General features: G+C 48.5%; 1 protein-coding gene and 1 long non-coding RNA gene across 2 annotated transcripts; one reads left to right on the top strand and one right to left on the bottom strand.

Moving 5' to 3' along the window:
* Window positions 1–1615: 1615 nt before the first annotated feature.
* LOC134410653 (uncharacterized) lies at window positions 1616–4975 on the bottom strand. Its single transcript, XR_010026283.1, has 3 exons — window positions 4810–4975; window positions 3318–3405; window positions 1616–1903 (listed from the first exon to the last, which is right to left on the bottom strand). It is a non-coding gene; the product is annotated as an uncharacterized LOC134410653 (long non-coding RNA).
* Window positions 4976–5113: 138 nt separating this feature from the next.
* Window positions 5114–12670, top strand: LOC134410652 (hydroxysteroid 11-beta-dehydrogenase 1-like protein A). The gene is made up of 6 exons (XM_063144043.1): window positions 5114–5265; window positions 7319–7449; window positions 8772–8883; window positions 11260–11448; window positions 12037–12180; window positions 12297–12670. The coding sequence occupies exons 1-6, from the start codon at window positions 5184–5186 to the stop codon at window positions 12509–12511; spliced, it is 873 nt and encodes a 290-aa protein (XP_063000113.1). The 5' UTR covers window positions 5114–5183; the 3' UTR covers window positions 12512–12670.
* Window positions 12671–14112: the final 1442 nt, after the last annotated feature.

Genomic DNA, 14112 nt, shown 5'->3' with positions numbered 1-14112 from the left:
ATATGGAAAAGAGGACAGGGTTCCTGTATTTTCAACAGTTGTATTGAAAAGGGAATTTCAACAGGTGTCATTTGTATATATGGGGAACCTGGTGAAATTCCCTCTTCATCACAACAGTTAAAGTGCAGGAGCTATACGAGAGTGACCAGATTTAAAAGGGGGCAGGGCACCTGCAGCTTTAACTGGTGTGATGAAGAGGAAATTTCACCAGGTTCCCCATAAATACAAATGACACCTGCTGAAATTCCCTTTTCAATACAACTGAATTGGCTCGCCGCTCCGACCATGTTACTCCGCTTCTGAAATCTCTTCATTGGCTTCCAATTCACTTCAGAATCCAATATAAACTTCTCCTGTTAACCTTCAAAGCTTTTCACGGTCTAGCTCCTTCCTATCTCTCCTCTCTCATCTCACACTATTGCCCCGCTCGTGCTCTTCGCTCCTCTGATGCCATGTTTCTCGCCTGCCCAAGGGCCTCTACTTCCCTTGCTCGGCTTTGTCCATTTTCTTCTGCTGCCCCTTACGCCTGGAACGCTCTTCCAGAACATTTGAGAACTACAAGTTCAACCACAGCTTTTAAAGCTCAACTAAAAACTTTTCTTTTTCCTAAAGCTTTTAAAACTTGATGTTGTGCAGACTTCTACTGTTACTTTCTACTGTTAGTTTTTCCCTACCCTGTGCCTGCTTACCCTACCCTGTACCTGTTTGCATTCTCTTCCCCTCCTTATTGTTTTACTATGATTTTATTAGATTGTAAGCCTATGCGGCAGGGCCTTGCTATTTACTGTTTTACTCTGTACAGCACCATGTACATTGATGGTGCTATATAAATAAATAATAATAATAATAATAATAATAATAATAATAATAATAACTGTTAAAGATTCAGGAGTCCTGTGCTCCTTTTCATATGGTCATATGGAAAGGAGGACAGGGGTAGGGTGGCCATATGGAAAGGAGGACAGGGCTCCTTCAGTTTTAACAGTTGAATTGAAAGAGAAATTTCAGCAGGTGTCATTTGTATTCATGCAGCACCTGGCGAAATTCCATCTTCATCACAACAGTTGAAGCTGCAGGAGCCCTGTCCTCTTTTGTATCTGGTCACTCTAGTATTGTATTGTATTTATTTATTTATTTATTACATTTTTATACCGCCCAATAGCCAAAGCTCTCTGGGCGGTTCACAAAAATTAGTATAACTCCTGCAGGCTGCAGGTTGAAAGAACTTGGGAAGTTCAGTCTGGAGAAAAGAAGACTGAGGAAAGTGTTCAGGTACATAAAAGGATGCCACAAAGAGGATGGTCAAGAACTATTTCCATGGCCACAGAAATTAGGACCCAAAATAATGGGTATAAGTTACAGCTACCTAGATTTCAATTAAATATAAGGAAAAACTTCCTTTTTTGCCTGTAGGATTTTTTTTATTTTTTCCACACAAAACCAATTAAAAAAACCTACAATACACAAGAAAGAAAGAACAATTACAGAAATAACACCCTACAATACTTGAAAGAAAGAAAAACAAAATTACAAGTTAAGATGAACTTCCGATTTTCACAACAAAAATAAGTGACCATATCTTCTCTTCCACCATAGTTACAAAAAACAAAATCCCTACAAAAACCTAGATGTTATTTTTTCTCTAATTATTGATGTAAGTTTTGCCATTTCTGCCAACTCCACCATCTTCAACAGACATTCATCCGTAGTTGGCAATATATACAGCCTTTCCATTTTTGTGCCTATAGTGATCTCGCTGCCATTATCATCTATAAAAATAGAGTTCAAGGGCTCTTTTTCAACTGATCATCTATTAGTCCCAGAAGAAAGTATTCCTATAAAGAAAAAAATCCTGATGGTGAAGTCTGTACAACACATCTGGAGGGCACCAAGCTGGGGATGGCTGGAATATAACATAAAGTCAATAGTTAAAATGGGACAGAGGCAGCAGGTAAGTTCTATGCCTGCCTAAACAAACAGACAGACAAACAAAGTCTTAAGAAAGTGGCCGGAAAATGGGAAGCTGGGGGCAGACAGATCTACTGGGACAGGCATTTTCACAATCACATAGAAGAGCGCTCCCTGCCAAATGTGTGGCCTCTAGCCCTCACCACACGTCTGGCTGCCATCCCCCCTCCTTCCCCATCCCCGTGGTACTCTCTGGAATATCCTGACTCTTCCAAAATCTTCCTCCCCCAGCCCAGGGGCCTTCCCTATTTTTCAAGTGGGAGCCAGTTGGGCAAATCACATCCCCTCCCAGCAGGGTGGGTATGTAAGTTGGGGGGGGGTGAGAGAGACATGGCAGTGGCAGCAAGCAGGTACAGAGGCGGAGGCAGCTCCTCATAGCCGAGGAGGGGTGGGAGACACCGTTTGTTTCTCCTCCCGCTCTGCTGCCTGAGCTGTTGTGAGCCGCCAGTGGCCAGCGGACCTTGCAGGGAAGACCAAGGCACAAATGGAACAAGGGTCCTCCCCCTCCTGCCTGTACTTCCCCATGCAATGCCCTTGGCCTTGCCCATTGTCTCTCTCTTGCAGCCAGCCCAGCCCAGGCAAAGTGCAGCACAGGGTGGCCGGCTCATCGGAGAAGTTGCATGAGCCCCTCCCAGCCGTGACCTTTCCTCTAGCCTTTGGCTCATTCCAAGCAGGTGAAATTCCAACCTCTCCTCAATTGTGTCACTATTAGGCTGGGAGCTGTGCTAAAACTGGCCGGTTTGCATCTGTTTTCTGCACAGTAAACCCGTCCCTGCCGTGCCCTGCCTTCCGTGCTGCTGGACTGGAGGAAGAAGCAGAGAAGCAGGTATGTAGAAGGAGAAATGCATCAAACAGAAGTGACAAAAAGATTAATGCAGCCTTCCACAAGCAGGTCCCCTCCAGATGTTTTGGAGTCCAGAATTTGGGAGACAGCTCCCAGGATACCTGGCCATTGGTCATGCTGCTTGATGAGGCGGATGGGAACTGAAGTCCAAAACTTCTGGAAGGCAACAGGTTGGGAAAGGCTGTTCTAGGGCTTATCAAGAAATCAAACATTAACAAATCCTGGACAACATTCATCTGAGTGTTCTTGAACTCAGATGTGAACCTGCGTTCCCCTAGCAAAGAAATGCTGCTCTGTCAATAAAACTGGCCTCCTTATCAGAAGATTGGGAAGTAACCACATGTTTAAAGGCAGGCCAGAGGAAACACAGGAAATGGTGGGCACTGTTACCCTAATGTCACTCTCCGCTAAGCTGAGCAAAAGCATTATTTAAAATGGAGAAAAACAAGCCTTGCTAAGGAAGAATCAGCCCGGCTTCTGTAAAGGGAAGTCCGGCTTCACCAACCTTTTGGAGTTCTCTGGGAGGGCCCACAAGCATCCAGTAGAGAGAGATTATATACTTGGACTTCAAAAATGTTTTTCAGTAACTGCTCCTGAATAAGAGGAGTGACAGTTCCACTTACGGTTCAGAAGCAGCATAAACAACAGGAAGCAGAGTATGGAAGTGACAGGACTGTTCTTGCAATGGAGGGAAGCAAGCAATGGAATCCCACAAATGCGCTCAGGGGAAGTGGTGACATAGTCAAGCTTATCAAGGCCACCAAATTATTGAGGATGGTGAAACCTCAACTGGACTGCCAAGAGCCCCAAAATAGGATCTCTCCAAACTAGACAAACAGGCAATAAAATGGCCACTGAGGTTCAATGGAAGTGAGGTTAAAGTGATGCACACGGGGGTGGGGAAATCCCAGGCTGATCTATACATTGATTGGGTGGATGAACTGGTGGTGATAACCAGGAGAGAGACCTTCAGTTAATAGCTCAATGAAAGTGGCTCAAAGAGAGAGAGAGAGAGAGGGAGAGAGAGGAAGCAGGACTTATGTGTGGCTGCGCACACAAGAGGGGACGGTGCTGCTGAACCAAGGCTTTGGCGGCCTGGCTTGACCACTTGGCCCAAAACCTTGGCCTTGCTGGGACTGAATTCCCCAAACAGCATGGTCATCTTATCCTCATCTCTCACAGCCTCCAGGATAGCTGAGAAAGAGCGACGGTCATTGAAAGCTGGCAGTTTTACGCATTATGCAGCAGCAAACCCACCCTCACTTGTAATACGTTCAGCCTGCAACCACAGCCCAGCCTGGTTCTTGGTATCCAGACAATACCTGCAGGATACACATCTGGAAGACTGATCCATTCACACCTTACACATAGGTGTGCACAGCTCATTTCGTTAGGGTGTGCAGCTGAAAAGCCCCAATTGCAGCGGAGGTGGGGAAAGCGCACTTTCTCTCTCTCTCTCTCTCTCTCTCTCTCACACACACACACACACACACACACACACACACACACACACCACAAGGCCCCAATTGGAGCAGTGGAGGGTGAGAAAGTGTCCTTTCCAGGGCCTCTAGAAAGCACATAATTCTCCCCCACTACGCTATTGGCGACTGCCATTAGCATGGCAGGAGGGAATCAAGCATTTTCTGGAGGCCCCAGAAGGCACTTTCCCATCCTCCTTAAAAGTCCTGATTTGAGCAGTCTGGAGGGGCAGGAAACCGGAGGCAGCCCCGGGAACGTTAGGTTGTGCATGGCATACCATGCACACCACATGTGCATGCCTATGACCTTACATCAGCCTTCCCGAACCTGGTTCCCTCCAGATGTGTTGGACTGCAACTCCCATCATTCCCAGTCCAACATATCTGGAGGGCACCAGGTCGGGGAAGGCAACCAGACTTTCCCCGCTCCAAAAAGAAACAAAACATGGAGGGAGAAAGGCGAAATGAGTGCAGAACAGGGGGGACGACATATGAGTAGCGGGGTGCAAAACCACGTACCTGGCATGGCGAGTGTGCAACAAATCGCTGGTGTGATGGAGTTGTACATATGAAGGAGTATGTGTGTGTGAGAGAGAGTGAAGAGGTGAACTTTACGGATGTTTAAGCTCCCGAAATATTCCATTGCCGAGGCTGAATAAGGTTTCTTTTTAGCAAAAGACTTTGAAATGAGTCCATACTGAGGAATGGCTATAGAAACCAGAGGCAGGAGGGAGGCGCCACTATGCTACACCGCCCATCCAGGCGAGGGGGCGGTTTGTGGTCGGGGAGAGGCCTGCTCTTTATCTCCCTGGGCTGGAAATGATTTCCTCACCAGAGCTGGCAGATGGACAAGAAAAGGGAGTGGAGCTGAATGCTTGATCCCAGTGGCAGGCATGGCGCTCCTCCGGGTCCTGGGCGCTCTCCTTGCGGTCCTGGGCGCTTACTACTTCTACACCAAGGAGACTTTCTCAGAAGGTAAGCAAGGCCTGGGGGGGGGGGGACGACCTGGACAGCCCCTCCCCTTCCTGAACGGCCACAGCCAGGAGGGAAAACATGCTTCACTTGTTTGGGGCAGTTCGGTTCACACACCCCTCGGAGAGCGCCACCACAATCTTTAACAGTTGCATAGAAAAGGGAATTTCAGCAGGGTCATTTGTATATAAGGAGAACCTGGTGAAACTCCCTCTTCATCACAACAGTTAAAGCTGAAGGAGCTATCCTAGAGTGACCAGATTTAAATGAGGGCAGGGCACCTGCAGCTTTAACTGGTGTGATGAAGAGGAAATTTCCCCAGGTTCCCCATATATATAAATGATGCCTGCTGAAGATACAGGAGCCCACTCCTCCTTTTCATAGGGTCACCCTAGTAAATGTTGACGTTCCCTTGTGAATGCTACGAATCCCTGATCAGTTTGATGAATGCCCCCAAACAGAGAGAGATTTCCCCACTTTTCAGACATGCTGGGTATATGGACGTGGCTCGACAGTCACCCCATTTTGGATGTTCTCTGTGATATTCATCAATACGGAGGCTGGTGGCTCCCAGCGGGCAGATGTTAACTGAAGTCACACCCTTCATCCTGAAAGCTGGGGAGCTGAGCACAAATACAAGGTAGAGGTCATTCCCAGAGCAAAAACATCTAGTGCTGCTCCAACGTGTAAAAGTGCTCCCTTCAGGCATCTGGCCCTCGATTCCTTTGATCCTGACAGAAGATTCAGGTGTGGGGAACCCACAAGGAGGCGGGCACGGGGAGGAGAACTGGCATGAGAAATTGGCTCACTTTCAGAGGAATTGCCTGGAGGATGCAAGATTGCAAAAATGGTGGCACAGTCTGCATGGATGGGGAGCGTTACTGGGAAAAGCCGTCCGCGTGCTTTTCCTGGTGGAAGCTAGGATGACCATGTGGAAAGATGGACAGGGCTCCTGTATCTTTAACAGTTGTATTGAAAAGGGAATTTCAGCAGGTGTCATTTGTATATATGGAGAACCTGGTGAAATTTCCTCTTCATCACCACAGTTAAAGCTGCAGATGCCCTGCACTCTTTTAAATCTGGTCACAGTATAGCTCCTGCAGCTTTAATTGTTGTGATGAAGAAATTTCACCAGGTTCCCCATATATACAAATGACACCTTCTGAAATTCCCTTTTCTATGCAACTGTTAAAGATACAGGAGCCCGGTCCTCCTTTTTATATGGTCACCCTGGTGGAAGCTGCAACTTTGCGCTGTGTGAGGTTTCATTCATTGCCTGTTTCCTTGGCTTCTCCTATGTCTTCCCTCTATCTCTGTTTTGCTCCACAAGCTTCTTACCCCTGCCCAGCCTCCCCCAACCTGGTGCTCTCCAGATATGTTGGACTGCAACTCCCATCATTGCCAGCCTTCATGGCCAATAGCTGCACCCCACTTTTGCCTCTCCAACCTCCCCTTTTGTGGGAAAGTCTGGTGTGACTTACAGCAGAGTTGCCTTTTACAAAGAAAGTATGGCAACACAGCATTTCTTATTAGAGGGAATAGGCTTGGGCAAGAGCCAGTTTAGAAGAAGTTCAAATCAACTTACTTTATTAGTGCTTTTATACACATTGTTAACAAAGGCTATCTAGCCCTGGGTGTGTGAGTGTTGAGTATGAGATATAGTTACTTGCCTGCCTCCCTCGGGGAAAGAGCACATGTTGCTTGTTGCAGCAGCAAAAAGGAAGAAGAAAGAGAACAGAACCCATTAAGTTACAAGATAACAATAACATTCACTGATGGCAGAACTAGAAAAACAACTCGAGCAACCCTGTAAAGTACATCAGGCTAATCATTCTTTCTCGGCCGAAGATCACCCAGGGAGGGCTTAATGGATGAGGGAGGATTTGAACCCAGGTCCCCTGCTCATGATCACACACTCTGTCTGCTAACACTACATTAGCAACACCACCAACATGGAGGGAATCCCTACATGACAAGTGGTCTGCAGGGGGGTCCCCTGTGCTGCTCTAGGGAGAAAGCTAGACATCGTCTTGACCCTCTCTTTCTATGTCTACAGAGATGGTGCGAGGAAAGCGTGTCCTGGTCACAGGGTCAAGCACGGGGATTGGGGAGCAAATGGCCTACGAGTTTGCACGGATGGGGGCCCATGTCATTGTCACAGCCCGGAGGGAAGAGCAACTCCGGAAGGTAAGCAGGGAACCCACTGCCGCCCGTCCGATCAGAGTAAATATTTCAGAGTTTACTGAGCGCTCAGCCTCTCCTGACCCGCAACCCCTCCACACGGCTGCTCCTTCCTCAGTCCCATGGGAGGGTTTCCCAGCGTTCTCTGTGGGTCAGGACTGTGGACTCCTGTCCCACTCCTGCTGCTCTGCTGGCAGGGCACAGCTAGGAAGACCACGTTATCAGCAAAGAGCAGTGATTGCATTGGCCCAATCTGCCTGCTTTTCTTTTCCTCCAAAGGCTTTGCACAGAAATGTTACATGCCTGCTTTACCTTTTGCTTCAAGTCTGTAATTCCATTACCTGTATCCACATGGATCCTATGCATGTGTGTGTATGTGCTAGGAAGGAATGAGAACTTAGTTAAGTTCTGGGGATTTGATAAGACTTACCCAAATGTGCAAATTTCTTCATAAAAAAGGATGGAAAGAACACAAGGGATGAACCGAAACAGTTAGGTTAGAATCATAGAATCATAGTAGAGTTGGAAGGGGCCTATAAGGCCAGTGAGTCCAACCCCCTGCTCAATGCAGGAATCCACCTTAAAGCATCCCTGACAGATGGTTGTCCAGTTGCCTCTTGAATGCTTCTAGTGTTGGTCAGCCCACAACCTCCCTAGGCCATGGTTTCCATTGTCGTACCACTCTAACAGCCAGGAAGTTTTTCCTGATGTCTGGCTTCCCGTAACTTGAGCCCATGATTCCGTGTCCTGCACTCTGGGAGGATCGAGAAGAGATCCTGGCCCTCCGCGGTGTGACAACCTTTCAAGTGTTTCAAGAGCGCTATCCTGTCACCCCTCAGTCTTCTCTTCTCCATGCTAAACATCCCAGTTCTTTCAGTCCCTCCTCATAGGGCTTTGTTTCCAGACCCCTGATCAACCTGGTTGCCCTCCTCTGAACATGCTCCAGTGCTTTGAGAGCTTTGAGAGCTTTGCTGCTGAATTCGGGTGGGCACCTCTTTTTCTAACAGGAGAGGCCGAGGAGGGGGTTGCAGGTGAGGAAAGGCTGTTCTAAGCAGAGCCTAAGCTGAGCATCTCTGCTCCTCCAGAATGTAGGGATCGATAGCTTGCCACGGCGGTTCTTTCCCGATTTAAATGTACGTGTATATTGTATGTTTTTGTGTGTTTTAATTTTTGAATATTGTTTTTAAGTGTCTTAATCTTATGTAAACTGCCCAGAGAGCTTCGGCTATGGGTGATATACAATAATAATAATAATAATAATAATAATAATAATAATAATAATAATAATAATAATAATAATTTCTTCTCCCTTTTCTGGTTCTCTCCAGGTGGTGCAGAAGTGTCTGGACCTTGGCGCCAGCTCTGCATCGTACGTTGTGTCAGACATGAAGAATCTGACTTCTGCCCAGAAGGTCATTGAAGAGACCAAGGCCGCCCTGGGTAAGGACTCCACCTGCCCCTTTTCCCTCAGCGAGACTCCAGCCTGGAGAAGCAGGCAGGCAGGCAGGCAGGCAGGCAGGCGCCGTGGCTCCAGGACCTATGTGGGCCACATGAGCTGAGCCATGGGCAACGGGCTCCTTCAGCTCCTCAGCCCACCCCTCGGCACCAGCAGCAATGGAGGCCTGGGCAGGATTCTTCCCTCAGGAGCCTCCCGCTCGTCGGCCTGCAGCCTGACTGGTGCAGGGGGCAAAGGCTGGCGCAGCCTCCGTTGCTGTCCGTGGGGAGGGAGAAGAGGAATGTTTGTTCTGCACTTCAGAACCCGACCAGTAAGTCCAGGGTCTGGAATTCTTTTCTGCAGCCTGGGCCATACACAGTGCTCCTGAGCCAGGTCACCAACCTGCGTGCTTACTTGTGAAATAATTTCACTGCTGCCCCAAGCTCGCCTGAGGCCTGAGACAAGCCCCACCGCCACATCACCCTGCCTGTCTCTCAGCCTTTTCCACGCACACCCTTGCAATATGGGGGACAGCAGTTCTGACTTCCCTTGGGAGCTGTACACAAATAGGACCCCTGTCTCTCCCTAAGGGGGGGGGCACTTAACACATCAGCAGAAAAGAGGACGAAAGCAGGGAGATTGGCTTAAAAACTGCATGTGCTAATGTATAAAGGTACAGATGCCAATGTGAAAGTAACACCTGTGGTTTAAATGCATTTCACCATGCTGGGGAAGGCTCTGAGGAGGGGCCTTTGGGCCTCACGCTCGGTCTGCTGCCCCAGTGCTGTGTGCTGTGGGTGGGCCACTCCAAGCAGGCCCCGCTCGGCTCCGCCTTCTTAGAGCTCTTGATCGATCTTCCAGCCGGACTCAGACAGGGCGGATCCTCAGCCGGACATGCCCCTGATTGCCCTCCAAGTACAGGGCTCGAGTAGGACATGTGGCCACCATCTTTATCCTGTCCGGGGCAGTGGAGGCTGGTGGCTCTGATGTTAGTGCGGCAGTAAATCTGATCCGGGTTTGAGACAGAACCAGTCAGAAATCTAAAGGAGCCGTCCAAGGTGTGAAGCCTCCCTACTATGAAGCTCTTTAGGGAATTTCCATTGGCGCCAAGCACAGGCATGTGCAGCACAGTTCCTTAGGGGGTGCACCCAGGGATGCTTTTTTAAAGGCAAACATTTATTGCATATTCAATCACAAAGGACATTATATTTTTGCATTTATTTATTAAACACTGTAGGCACTGATGCCCTATCTGCTTTCGGCTGTTGGGGGGAGATGAGAAGACGCTCCTCAAGCCCACCGTTGGTGGGGCTTTGTGCCGACACTGGCCAGAGGAGGGGCTTACGAGGGGATTTTAGCCTTCAGGATCCCTCCTCCTTGATGTGCGGCTTCTGGCAGAGAACTCCCAGCAGAGCGATTCCTTTTCACTCCTGCAGCTGGGAGTAATGGTGCTCTGTCAGAGGCAGCGGTTCTTTGGCGTCGCAACGAACAGCTGGAGGGCAGCCAGGGGACCATTTCCCCTCCATCTGTATCCCTGCTCTTGAGACATTAGGGTGTGCCTGGGCACAGCCGGCACACCCCTTACGCATGCCTATAGCACCAATGGATGCTGTTGTAAAGCTGATTTGCTGCAGAAATCAGGGCCAAAGAAGGGGTGCTACAAGATAACGGGGCGGGGGGGCACAGAGCCCTCACCTCTGCATTAAAGGCTTCTTTCCTCCGCAGGGTCCTATTGGGTTAGCTTTGTGGCTGTCGCAAGGGCCCAGCCAATCAATGCAGTTCACAACACTACTTTGGGGAGGGGAGAAGATAACTTCCCAATTTCCACATAGGCTGGCCCATCAGCATTCCCCTCCCCCTAATATTTCATCTTCTCAAACTTATTTATTTATTTATTTATTTATGACATTTCTATACCGCCCAATACCTGGAGCTCTCTGAGTGGTTCACAAACTTGAAAAACAGGTTCCCTTTGAGCCCGATCTGGGCAAGATTACATATTTTTATTATTATTATTATTATTATTATTATTATTATTATTATTATTATTAATTTATTTATTATTTATATAGCACCATCAATGTACCTTTATATTCCCCATTTTTTCTGCTAAAGAACCCATGATCATCCTCCTCTCCATTTTATCTCTCGTGAGGTCGGCTATGCTGAGAGTGTGTGACTGGACCAAAGTCACCCAGTGAGTTTCATGGCCGAGTGGGGACTAGAACCTGGGTCTCCTAGACCCCTCTCTAATCGCTGGAGTGCCCTGGCCCCCAAATGCAGAATATGGGTCAAATGCAGTTCTTTGGGCTTGAACAGCAGTCTCAGCACTACATTTGTGCATGTCTGAATGCATCCCTTTTTGCCCTTTTGACTTTCAGGGGGTCTTGACCACCTCGTGTTGAACCACGTGGGAGGAGGTGCTACATTTCAACATTTCAAAGGAGAGATGGAGTCCTTGATCTCCTGCTTGACTGTGAACTTCTTCAGCTACGTCCAACTGACCGTTTCCGCACTGGACATGTTGAAAGAGTCTCGTGGGAGCATTACCGTCGTGTCTTCCATGAGCGGTGTGTAAGGGAGTCCCTTGTGGGGCCCAGGTCCCCTCCAGTGGGAACCAGCTCTGAGGAAAGATCACAATGGCTGGACTGATTAGCTTAGGAAAAATGGGGAGTAAGATACAAAATCATGAATGATGGATGGGAAAAAGTGGCGAGGGAGACGTTCATCTCCGTGTCCCCTAATCATGGAGCCCAATGGGGCATCCCATGAAGCTGAAAGGTAGAAGAGTCAGGACAGGAAAAAGGACGGATGTCTCCACATTTGGATGGCTGAAGGAAATGAGAGAAATTCCTGAAGGAAACAGCTATCAATGGCTGGTAGGCTCAGGGGCAGCATACCTCTGAATCTCAGCCCCTGGGGAACACCAGTGGGGGAATGCTGCTGCACTCGGGTCTCACTCGGGGGGTTCCCACAGGGATCCCTTAGCAAAGCAAAGGAGGCGACACTCCTGTTCACACCTCCTGGGGAGTAAACCTTACTAACTTCAGGGGGACGTATTCCCAGACAGAGGCACAGAACCAGACTGCACGATACTGATCACAAGTGGAATAGCTTGTACAAGCATCTGAATCAAAATCTTTTCCTCTGTGTCTTAGGCCGCATTCCCTCGCCATTCTCCATCCAGTACTCTGCAGCCAAATTTGCGCTGGAGGGCTTCTACAGCAGCCTACGTACGGAGCTGCACCTTCGGAAAGTTGACCTGCCCATCACAGTTGCTGTCCTGGGGTACATTGACACAGGTGAGCCGCAGCCAAAGTGCCGCCCTTTCCAGGGGCCCCTGACCTTGCTAGACCCCGGCTGGATGGAGCCAACGTCCTTTTTGTGCTCTAGCTCTCTCTCTCTCTCTCTCTTGCAGACACTGCTCTGAAGGCAGTGGGTGGCAAAATCAACATGCAGGCAAGCCCCAAAGGAGAGTGTGCCCGGGAGATCGTGAAGGGCACAGCGCTGAGACAGCGGGAGGTTTTCTATCCTTACTGGACCACCAAACCTGTCCTGCTCCTCAGAGACTGGATGCCAGAACTCTTAGAACTATTCATTAGCCAAGCCTACCTAGTGGAGAATATCCCCTAAAAGGGGCTTGTGCTGCTAACCTCTGGGGTTCTCAAGCTGCAGAAACTGGATGTTGCTCTTTACGGTCTTGTTGCAAGTCATTCCTTCTACAAAGTTTGCCCACAATGGAAAATGTCAAGGCATGCAAAACAGGGGGAATAAATTCAAATTTTTACTCCAGCAGGTGTTTTTGCCTTGTCTATTGCTTGTGAGGAAACATGTCAAGTGCAAAGGGGGAAACACTTTCAGACACCATCATCACAGAGGGGTGGGGGTTAACGAAATTTTCCAACTGCACAAATGCCCTGTTAGACACCCCCACCTTTTACGACTAGAGAGATTATCACAAACAGTATAGTAGCGCCTTAAACTTAAAGTCAGGTTGACAGGGCAATACGGATACCCAGGAAGGACGACAGACCAAGAGAAGAACACCACTGGAAGTCACCCACGGCCCCCAATTGAAACCACTGCAACAAATCCTCAGTGAACTCCAACCCATCATCAGCACAGACGCTTCTCTCTCACAAGCCTTGGGAGGCAGACCAGTCCTGGCCTCCAGACAACCTCCCAACCTGAAGCAGATGCTGACCAGCAACAGCACCCAATTGTTCTTAACACTGCAGAGAAAGCCATCCTGGGAGGTGCAGTGCTGAGGTTCAGTTCCGGATTAGCCTCCATGGACTTGGGCAGGGGCACTGATCCGCATGGATTCCAATCTGTTCACCCCCTTCCCCCCAACCACCAATCACTGGGTGATTTCCTAGCTTTTGTGGCCACTCTAAAAGTTTGATATGCCTCCCTTAAGCTTTAGATACTGGCAGAAACAGATTGCACTAAAATAGGCTGGTATTTATTTATCTTTTATTTTTTATTTATTTATTTTTGCAATTTGGGGCCCAAAACGTTCCAAGGGAAACCATCACTGGTCAATGGGACAACACAGGATGCTCAGATTCAGGAGGAGAAAAGAAGCTGGTTAGTATCCTCAAATTTTGCCAGGGAGAATGTGAGACAACATGAACTCCACCTGAGGCATTATTGTAGTAATGGGCCTGTTCAGACAACGCATCAAGCCATGGTTAGGGCTGCTAACCCTTTTGCAGCATTTGGATAGTGATCATGATTAAACCGTGGTAATACAGCCGCCATGGTTAGGAAAAACGCAGTTCCCACGACACGCTAAGCCGTCATGGTTCACTCAAAACACTTAACCATCGTGGCTTGGTGTGTTGTCTGACCAGGGCCATGACTGTGCCTCAGTCACTTTGTAAGGTTGAATTATGCGCTCTTCCGCTGCCACCTCCACTCTTGGCTTCTAACTGTGGTGAGAGGAAATCCAGAGCGCTGACAATCATCCGCCTGGAAGAGGTACACCCAGTAGAGTCGACCTCTCCTGTCACCACGGTTAGGGGCGGCTCACGCCCCTCTTTTCTCTCCTTAGGAATGCATATTTAAGTAGAATAACTCCAATCAACTTGGCTGGTAGAAAAGGAAGTTTATCTTGGGTTCCTTGGAAACTCACTCTGAAACCTCAGGTCCAGATTGAAAGAACATGTTTATTAAGACGGTAAAATTATAATGGGAGAAGTCCCATTGAACTCAGTGGGATTTACTTCTGA

The sequence above is a fragment of the Elgaria multicarinata genome, chromosome 18 (assembly GCF_023053635.1).
Source record: "Elgaria multicarinata webbii isolate HBS135686 ecotype San Diego chromosome 18, rElgMul1.1.pri, whole genome shotgun sequence".
Lineage (NCBI taxonomy): Eukaryota > Metazoa > Chordata > Lepidosauria > Squamata > Anguidae > Elgaria > Elgaria multicarinata.
This window is presented reverse-complemented; position numbering and strand designations above follow the sequence as displayed.